We start from the raw sequence: 10785 nt of genomic DNA on the forward strand, positions 1-10785 counted from the left end.
TAATGAGAAGTTTTTTGATCACCTTTCTCAGTTCCATGTTAGCGGCTGGAAAGGGTACTCTTTCCGGCCTAGGCCGGAAAGATACCTGTACTGACGTCAGACGAGAGTCGTTTGCAAACAATGCCTTTCAGATCTACGTGGGGACTGGAAAACAGCTGCTTTCTGTGCAGTGTGGTGGAAATATAATTATTTTAAAATTGATGATCTGACGAGATCATTTCAGCTATCTCTCCCAGTGAATTATTTAATAGATTCAACAGTTGTCTCTCTCATCAAGTTTGCCTTTTGACAGTAAGTCAAAAGTGAGAACTTCACTAACGCTCGTTCAACTAATATTCATGTGACAATATCGCTGAGGTGAATTTCAAAAATACAGTAGAAGAGGTTTTTGTTTCAGATGTACCTGACCTGTGTAGCGATGTGCCTGATGCTCGACTTGTGTTGGGCCAGCTATCATCGTGGCTCATTGATGGCTTCGGCTCCGATTGGTGACCATACTAATCAAGGAGATGATGGAGGGGATAATATTGATGGAATACCAGCGTGGCATAACTGATGTATCCATTAAATGTGATATGATGTATCATACAATGTGATACAATGTATCATACAATGTGATATACAAAGTTTCATACAATGTGATACAATGTATCATAGAATGTGATACAATGTATCATACAATGTGATACAATGTATCATACAATGTGATACAATGTATCATACAATACAACTTGACAACTGGGATAACATCAAGAATGAAGAATTAACATTTCACAAAATAGACAGACCTACATCAACTACAAAATTCATGAATATTTTGCAAAAAATTAGATGACCTAAAGGTCCCAAAGTATTTTATCTGTTTGTGTTAAGCACGTCAATTGGAATATAAATCCAATATTACAATATCTTCAACTTTAACCGTCTTCTTCTTCATCCTCCCCTTCTCCTTCTTCTTCTTTTTCTTCTTCTTCCTCTTCTTCTTCTTCTTCTTCTTCTTCTTCTTCTTCTTCTTCTTCTTCTTCTTCTTCTTCTTCTTCTTCTCATCCTTCTCCTTCTTCTTCTTCTTCTGTCTTCTTCATCTTCTCCGTTTTCTTCTTCTTCTTCTTCCTCTTCTTCTTCTTATAAACCGAAACGAAGGTGATTCGAGAAGATATAATAATGATATATAATTATAAAAATTTTCCATTAATAAATACATATTACATCAATATAACTGATGTATCATACAAGGTGATACAATGAATCTTAAATGTATCATACAATACAACTTGACAACTGGGAAAGCCTCAAGAATGAAGAATTCACACTTCTCAGAATAGACTTACATCAACTACAAAATTTATAAATGTTTTGCATAAAAATCAGATGTGTGGAGAAGCCAGTCTATTGCTGTATTTCCATAAGGTCTATAGTTTCAATCAGGTACTTGTGGATGAGAATACTGCGTGAGGTCTACTGTTCACAGAACTAATAGTTATTATAAGCTGCTTTCCAAGGATGAATAATAATTATCCTTTTTATGTTCTTCAGCGAGTTTCCTCAGGAATTAGACCTAGAGCAATCGAATTTTTATATTATAAACCCACTATGTTCTGAATTTCGTGAGAATTGTTAGAGCCGTTTTCGAGATCTGGTGAAATACAAACATATAAACATATAAAACATCCAAACATCTGAACATCTAAACATCTAAACATATTAACATCTAAATATCTGAACATCTAAACATCTAAACATATTAACATCTAAATATCTGAACATCTAAACATCTAAACATATTAACATCTAAATATCTGAAACATATAAACAGAAATTGCTCGTTTAATAGTATAGGATTTGATAAAACTGAGACAGTTATATTTCTTCAAAGATTTTATTCAACATGAATATTGTATTTCGACAAAAGAACTGAAACATGAACATACATAGAAATTATATGAATTCACTGTATGCAGAGTCGATTTCATTATTGATTCTCATCAATAAGGAAATTTCTGAAAAAATTATTTTAAATAGGTATTTCTGATTTATTTTCAAGATGCCCCGTTCATTCATAACAAGAATAACATTATCAGAAGATATGATTGTTCCAGTATTCTGATGAATCACATGAGAAATTTGATGACCAGTTCCATGAGTTCCCAAGCTAGCTGCCATATAGAAATCGGAGGGACGAAGTCATATATGCTAGATTTTGTGTGATGGTGGGGGAACATCAGCCTCTATTTTACTCTCTCTCTTCATACCAGGCTTTGAAATTTGAGAACGGGATGCAGCCATGAGCAGAGATCTAGGGTTTCTCAAATTCTGTTTCTTAAATGGGAAAAAACTATTGGGCGGCATGGGAATTTTTGGAGGCATAGTAGGGAATTTTGGAGTAGTGAAACCACTCTGCGGGGCAGAGGCATGAGAAAAGAGATGCTTTGCCATTGTTGTGGGTGAATAGGCCCATGGTTGGCTTTGAGGGACTTCCTGTCTGCATGCTGATTTCCTTCTCAGTGTCCTTCTTTTCCTTTTTCTCCTTCTTTGATGCTTTGCCATTATTGTGGGTGAATAGGCCCATGGTTGGCTTTGAGGGACTTCCTGTCTGCATGCTGATTTCCTTCTCAGTGTCCTTCTTTTCCTTTTTCTCCTTCTTCATTGCTTTGCCATTGTTGTGGGTGAATAGACCCATGGTTGGCTTTGAGGGACTTCCTGTCTGCTTGCTGATTTCCTTATCAGTGTCCTTTTTCTCCTTTTTGTCCTTCTTGGAAGCTTTACCATTGTTGTGAGTGAATAGACCCATGGTTGGCTTTGAAGGATATCCTGTCTGCTTGCTGATTTCCTTCTCAGTGTCTTTTTTCTCCTTCTTTTCCTTCTTGGATGCTTTGCCATTGTTGTGAATGAAGAGTCTCTTTGTGACGTCATTCCCCACAGTTGGTGTCAGTTGGTGAATATTCAGTCCTTTCGGTGGAAATGGAAAACCTGGTGGTGCTGCATCTTCAGGATTCAGATTCCGTTGTTCACCCTCTGCATTCACTCCATCGTATCCTAAAGATAAAAATGAAAATCATTACCTACTATTTGACTATGTGTCATCAGGTTTTGTCCATATTTATAAAATGTTTGTTCGCATTGTATCAATAATTCTGTTTATCAATAATAAATATTGGGGCACCGAACTTAGCCGGTTATTTATTATTGATAAACAGAACACAATTCTTCAAAATGATTGGGGAAGGACTAACAGGCACAAAACTGTTTCTTCCCCAAATTCTGATTCATACAATACTAGTAGTTCTGTGAACAGTAGACCTCACGCAGTATTCTCATCCACAAATACCTGATTGAAACTATAGACCTTAGGAAAAGGAGTCTTCTTTGAACGCCAATATTACCGTAAAAATCTCTGTGGCGCACTCACACAACTTTCCTTGCCGTTATGAAAATTGATCACCTGACGCTAGTGTTCACGCGCATCTCAAGTCTACTTATAAACAAAAATCTGAGCCAGCTGGTGACAGGACAATAACGCTGGAGACATAAAAGGTCTGCTATCTCTTCATAGTGAATCATTTAAAAGAATCAACAGTTGCCAACAGTTTGCAATTGAAATAATAACATTTTATCGAATTTCGTGCTTAATTTCAATTTTAGGTGAAAATGTTACTGAACTGAAAATGTTGTAGAGACTTTCATGTTCAATCTTTTCCACTCGAAATTTTCTGTTCAAATTTTATCTTAATCCTGATAATTGGGAATCTAAAATCGAACTTTGCATAGATGGGGCGGAGCTCCTGAAATTTTTACAGATATGAGACTTGTGGCAGTTGATAGAGCTTATCAATTACTATTATTGGTATGAATTTAATCGAAATCGTTGGAGCCGTTTTTGAGAAAATAACGAAAAACCCTGTTTTTGACAACATTTTCGCCATTTCAGCCGCCATCTTGAATTGCATTTGATCGAAATTGTTTGTGTCGGATCCTTATATTGTAAGGGACTTAAGTTCCAAATTTCAAGTCATTCCGTTGATTGGGAGATGAGATATCGTGTACACAGTCGCACATACACTCATACACTCACACACATATTTTAGACCAATACCCAAAAACTACTTTTTGGACTCAGGGGACCTTGAAACGTATAGAAATTTAGAAAGTTGGGTACCTTAATTTTTTTCGGAAAGCAATACTTTCCTTACCTATGGTAATAGGGCAAGGAAAGTAAAAATCGGACTTTAGAATTACAATTTTTAGAATTAGAATTTTGAACTACCCGTTCAAAAACATGGAACATCTTGAAAATGTATCTTTCCATCAACGTTGTAGACAATTGCAGCCAGACCTGATAACAGCGCTCACAATCACATTCCGGGACGACACGTCACGGTACGATATAGGACAGAAAGCTCTATGTTCATTGAGGATATTTTCTAGACATTTTAAATTGATAAACTATTTATTAATTTTTGAGAAAACATAACAACAGGTCAATGTAACTTACTGGGTGTGAGGTCTACTGTTCACAGAACTACTAGTGATATCAAAATTTGATTGCACTAGGTCTCATCCCTGGGAAAACTCTCTGAAGGACATGAAAAGGAAAAAAATATCCTTGGAAAACAGATGAAGATTTCGTCGACGGTCGATAACAGAAGATGCTTGTGCCTGTATGGGAGATCAGCTGTGTAATCAATTAGCTTACTGTATCTCGCGAGAAATCTAGAAATTTTGATTGACTCGATGAAAATACAGTAATCTGATTTGTTGACATGAGATGGTATATATCATAATATTCAAAGCTAATCATTACTGACCGAGCGAAGTGAGGTCTAAGATTCAAGTCGACGGTTTGGCATTTCTCATTATGTTTAAATGTTTATAATTATGTTTTTATGTTGCGCATTTAAGGCGATTTGCGGTAATAGATTTCCATGAAATTCGACAGGTATGTTCCTTTCTAAATTGCGCGTCGACGTATATACAAGGTTTTTGGAAATGTTGCATTTCAAGGATGATATAAAAAGAAAAAGGAGCCTCCTTCATACGCCAATATTAGAGTAAACATCAGACCATTTAATTATTCATCATAGATCAGCTGTTTAGTGGAATATAATACTACTCGTTCAAAAACATCGAACATCTTGAAAATGTATCTTTCCATTAACGTTAGTAGACAGTTGACTATAATACTACCCGTTCAAAAACATCGAACATCTTGAAAATGTATCTTTCCATCAACGTTGTAGACAGTTGCAGCCAGACCTGTTAACAGCGCTCACACTCACATTCCGGGACGACACGTCACGGTACGATAGGACAGAAAGCTCTATGTTTATTCAGGATTTTTCTAGACATTTTAAATTGATAAACTATTTATTAATTTTTGAGAAAACATAACAACAGGTCAATGTAACTTACTGGGTGCGAGGTCTACTGTTCACAGAACTACTAGTAAATAATAATTGATTGACATTCTTCTTCTACACACATCATAAACATGCGATTTATCAATGGAGTTTTGTGAATTGAATTCGAATTTATCAAATTCAACTTTGCATTGCAGTAAATTACACATCAACTACATACAACACGCTTGAAAAATAGAGAGCTTAACAGATTTTCTCTCACTTTTTTCTATGTATTTAAACACGACAAGCAGTCAAATATTTCAATGGATAATTTAAAACTTTTACTTACTGAATGAAGTACTTTCAAACGTCTAGCGATCATTTTCAATAGTTAATACATCGCAGCTCGTAATGGATCAAGAAAACATCACCTTCAGATTTTGTCTATTTTTCATGCGTTTTGTATGTAATAATTGAGGATTATTTTTTCAAAGTTGCGTTTATATACTAGTAGTTCTGTGAACAGTAGACCTCACGCAGTATTCTCATCCACAAGTAGGCGATTAAAATACCTTACCTACCTGATTGAAACTATAGACCTTATGGAAATACAGCAATAGACTGGCTTCTCCACACATCTGTGTAATCACTTGTCAGCTGATTTATGATGAATAATTCTATAGTCTGATTTTTACTCTAATATTGGCGTATGAAGGAGGCTCTTTTTTCCTTTTATATTATCCTTGAAATGCAAAATTTCCAAAAACCTTGTATATACGTCGACGCGCAATAAAAAAGGAACATACCTGTCAAATTTCATGAAAATCTATTACCGCGTCTCGCCGTAAATGCGCAACATATAAACATTTAAACATTACTGTAAGAGAAATGCCAAACCGTTGACTTGAATCTTAGACCTCACTTCGCTCGGTCAATTATAGATTTATTCTACATCTTTCTCTTCAAAATAAAATTTTCTACCAGTTCTGTGAGAGAATATTCTGTGTTTATTGTACATTTAACATAGTAAATCTGCTTCAAACCTCAACGGAACTTGTTTTTTAGGACCAAGTTTCGCGTATTCCGTCACATATCTTAAAATTTACAGTAGCTAACGGTCTGGAAACAGTTTTATTCAATTTCTCAGTTCATTTTACATAGATTACGCTGAATTGTATATCTTGATTAACAGCCAATAAATTCCTGTAAGGCTTCGTTTCGGCAGGGGAACTGAAATTCAGACGAAATCTTTCACTCTGTTTAACCACAGAGAAACAATAGCGTAAGTAGATATCCCATGCTATGGGGCGTTTATGTCGCAACTTTTACTGTTATCTCAAGCCGATTACTGTCGATTATAGTCGATTTTTACTGTTTCGATCAGATAAAAGTGTCTGAACGGACAATATGAGAGACTACCAGCGTCATAAAGCTTCACAGGAAAGAATTACGTGGACTATCAGCTTGAGATAACAGTAAAAGCTGCGACATAAACGCCCTATACCATGGGATATCTACTTATGCTATTGTTCCTATATGGTATAACTTTGTAACTAAGCATTTTCAGACCTATGTTAATTATATTTTTTTTCTTCTTTTGATGTGAGGAATCACGCCCTGACTTATGGGAACCTTTTTCAGAACACTATGTATATTTTTTCAATTTTTTTCAAATAAGTGCAATCTTTCTTGATTATTTTATTCATTGTGATACATTATGTGATTCATTTGTAGTATCATGTCAACCTTCAAAATTCTAAATCTTCAAATCATTATTCCTGGACAAAAATCAAGTGACGAAGCAGTGTGTGATTACAGTCATATCCTCAACCTTTGGTCAACATTAACTTTTTATCAACATTTTTGGAGAGAAATAGTACAGGCTCAGCCTAGTTTTTCCTCCAAAGTCATAATTATTTTATGAATGTAGGCCTAGTATTTTGTACAATAGATGAATAAATAGTAATAAATAATTGCCTTGAAATTTGTGAACTAGCCTATGTAGGAGAATGAATATAAGTATGGATTCTTTAATCAAATTGAACAGTATTTGATGCTCTATAAGCTAATAATCAGAGTGATTTTTCTTCATTAATTTTTAAAAAGTTGAGAAAACTAAAAAAGGAAGAAAATATGGAATAAAATTGCATGCAGGGTCAAAAACAGTCTTCCAAACTTTTCCTTGACTAGACTTATCACCAACATTCAACATTGGTGCTTTCCTATAGTGAGGTCCACGTTATAATGACAGTGAAGAAAGATAGTAGGACAACTTTGCCGATCCACTGTCTTGTCAATGCCTTCTGTAGACGGTAGCTGATACAGTTTTATTGATGTAATATTAACTGTTCATTCTCGTTTGAAATATCAAGCAAGAAATTATATTTCATAATGAATCTTCATAGTTAAAATGAAATATCTTGTTAATTAATTATAATCTCTACATTGTTAGTAGATGATCTGACAACCGAGCAAAGTGAGAAAGAGATAGCGCTGTCCGCTTTGTTGAATGAAAGACAAGGATAGCAATACCATTGCTGATCAAACACTGCCATTATAACGTGGACCTCACTATAGACATTTTATCTACTATTAAGGATTACTGTATTGAGTCCTTTATTTGTTTCGAAGTGCGAGTCTCATAATTTTTGTAAGATTTCACAACAATAATAATTGTTGTACAATAACTAGAATTATTCTAGTTTCATTTCTATTGAGCTATCTATATTCTCTATTATATTTATCTATATGAAAGACAAGGATAGCAATACCATAGCCAATCAAACAATGCCATTATAACATGGACCTCGCTAGGAGATGGGGTTAGCTCCCTACATTAGCTCTCTAGATTCTGCATGAATGAGAGAGTTGCAACGTATCACCAACAATGGAGAGAGCATGTTGAGCGAATGTCAGCTGATAGGCTGTGTTGTGCTTGAAAACAATTACTCCAAAAAGCTCCTTGTGTATCTTTTGGGGTGCAACATGCTGTTGCTTCAGAGAAGATACAAAGGAGCCTCTGTTGCTTATGGGAAGATACATTAGAGTTCCTTGTGTATCTTTTCAGATGCAACATGTTGCTTTTAAGAAGATACAAAGGAGCATCTCTTGCTTATGGGAAGATACTTTAAAGCTCCTTGTGTATCTTTTCGAATGCAAGATGTTGTTGCTTTTGAGAAGATACAAAGGAGCATCTGTTGCTTACGGAAAGATACATTATAGTTCCTTGTGTATCTTTTCAGATGCAACATGTTGCTTTTGAGAAGATACAAAAGAGCATCTGTTACTTATGGGAAGATACTTTAAAGCTCCTTGTGTATCTTTTCGAATGCAAGATGTTTTTGCTTTTGAGAAGATACAAAGGAGCATCTGTTGCTTATGGGAAGATACTTTAAAGCTCCTTGTGTATCTTTTCGAATGCAAGATGTTTTTGCTTTTGAGAAGATACAAAGGAGCATCTGTTGCTTATGGGAAGATACATTAGAGTTCCTTGTGTATCTTTTCAGATGCAACATGTTGCTTTTGAGAAGATACAAAGGAGCATCTGTTGCTTATGGGAAGATACATTAAAGCTCCTTGTGTATCTTTTCAGATGCAACATGTTGCTTTTAAGAAGATACAAAGGAGCATCTCTTGCTTATGGGAAGATACATTAGAGCTCCTTGTGTATCTTTACAGATGCAAAGGGTTCGTTAAATTACTCTTTAAATTCAATAAAGCCTTATTCGTCAAATTCATTGAAGTACTCATAATTTAGCTATTGTAAATTTCGAAACTAATACTTACTATTTAAAGCAGATATGGCTATGAGCAGACATAGAATGTGTAGAAATGTGTTGGGAAGTCCCATGATGTCTTTCGGAATGTGAAGACTTAACTGATATTACCTGAAACCTATTTCCGCTTTTATAGTAGAATTTGGGAATAGTGGACGCGAAAATTGATGTGATAAAGTTTGAAGACCAAATTAAAGTGTCGAAATTATCAATACCGTTTTTATTTTAAACGGTCCAAAATAATTGTTCTAATATGATATGAGCGTTCGTTACCTTCATTGTCTGTGCTCAATTATTTAGGGCTCTGGGTCAAACGATTTTCTACTGATTAGATTTATTTAATCATCTTCATCTATCACCGATAATTTTGGTAGAGAGTTAGTGAGAAGGATATTTTTAATATTCTTTCCGAAGAATGGACATTGATATGTCCAAAGCTCCGCCAATTGATGTAGATGCATAACAATATAATTATCTATAGTTATTATATTACAAATTGCTTTTTCATATCATATACAGTTCAATAATTAGTCTATATTATGTAAATTTATCTATAATAATTTTGCTGTATTGTAAGCTATTGTATATAAGTGTTTAAGCCAGTATATATTGTAATCTACATAAATAAAGTACTCAATCAATCAATAATTAATTTTTAACAAGTCTATAGTGAGGTCCACGTTATAATGGCAGTGGAGAAAGATACGAGAACAACGTTGCCGATCCTCTGTCTTGTCACTGCCTTCTATAGACGGTAGCTGATACAGGTTTATTGATGTAATTATTGTCTATTGTGTTTTTAGAGAAGAACAAAGCCACAAATTTTCAGTTTCTTTCCAGTTTTCTACTATTTACACCAAATTTAGATTTTTGACAGAAAATATCACTCTAGCTTTTTCTTAGAAAATGAAATAATTCCTAAAGGAATGAAATTATTCCGTGCTTTCTATCTTTATTGAGTTCCGAGTTACAATGTTTCAAAACTATAGTGAGGTCCACGTTATAATGGCAGTGGAGAAAGATAGGAAAACAATGTTGCCGAGTCTTGTCAATGCCTTCTATAGACGGTAGCCGATACAGGTTTATTGATGTGATATTAACTGTTCATTCTCGTTTGAAATAATCAATTCTATTTTATTAAGCAATAAGTTATATTTTCCAGTTATTTCATTATGAATTCTCTTAATCAAGATGAACTATTTTTCTAACTAATTATTAATTCTACATTGTTAAAAGACAATCTGGCAATACAGAAAAGATACAGATTCACATTTTAATGGCAGTGGAGAAAGATAGGAGAACAACGTTGCCGATCTTCTGTCTTGTCAATGCCTTCTATAGACGGTAGCTGATACAGGTTTATTGATGTAATATCAACAGTTATATTTTTCAACAATTACATAATGAATTTTATACAAAGTCATTAACCTATAGTGAGGTCCACGTTATAATGGCAGTGGAGAAAGATACGAGAACAACGTTGCCGATCCTCTGTCTTGTCACTGCCTTCTATAGACGGTAGCTGATACAGGTTTATTGATGTAATTATTGTCTATTGTGTTTTTAGAGAAGAACAAAGCCACAAATTTTCAGTTTCTTTCCAGTTTTCTACTATTTACACCAAATTTAGATTTTTGACAGAAAATATCACTCTAGCTTTTTCTTAGAAAATG

At 34.5% G+C, this 10785-nt stretch overlaps 1 protein-coding gene across 1 annotated transcript; it reads right to left on the reverse strand.

The window, feature by feature from the left end:
- Positions 1-1860: 1860 nt before the first annotated feature.
- Positions 1861-9566, reverse strand: LOC120353156 (protein pxr-1-like). The gene is made up of 2 exons (XM_039435901.1): positions 9123-9566; positions 1861-3033 (listed from the first exon to the last, which is right to left on the reverse strand). Exons 1-2 carry the CDS (start codon positions 9184-9186, stop codon positions 2333-2335), a joined length of 765 nt encoding a protein of 254 aa, XP_039291835.1. The 5' UTR covers positions 9187-9566; the 3' UTR covers positions 1861-2332.
- Positions 9567-10785: the final 1219 nt, after the last annotated feature.

Source organism: Nilaparvata lugens, chromosome 9 (assembly GCF_014356525.2).
Source record: "Nilaparvata lugens isolate BPH chromosome 9, ASM1435652v1, whole genome shotgun sequence".
Lineage (NCBI taxonomy): Eukaryota > Metazoa > Arthropoda > Insecta > Hemiptera > Delphacidae > Nilaparvata > Nilaparvata lugens.

Excerpts from the sequence above, each read along its gene's own strand:
- LOC120353156 (XM_039435901.1), bottom strand. The coding sequence starts at position 9,186 with ATGGGACTTCCCAACACATTTCTACACATTCTATGTCTGCTCATAGCC. Across the intron at positions 3,034-9,122 it reads AGCCATATCTGCTTTAAATA|GATACGATGGAGTGAATGCA; the intron begins GTAAGTATTAGT and ends TTTTATCTTTAG.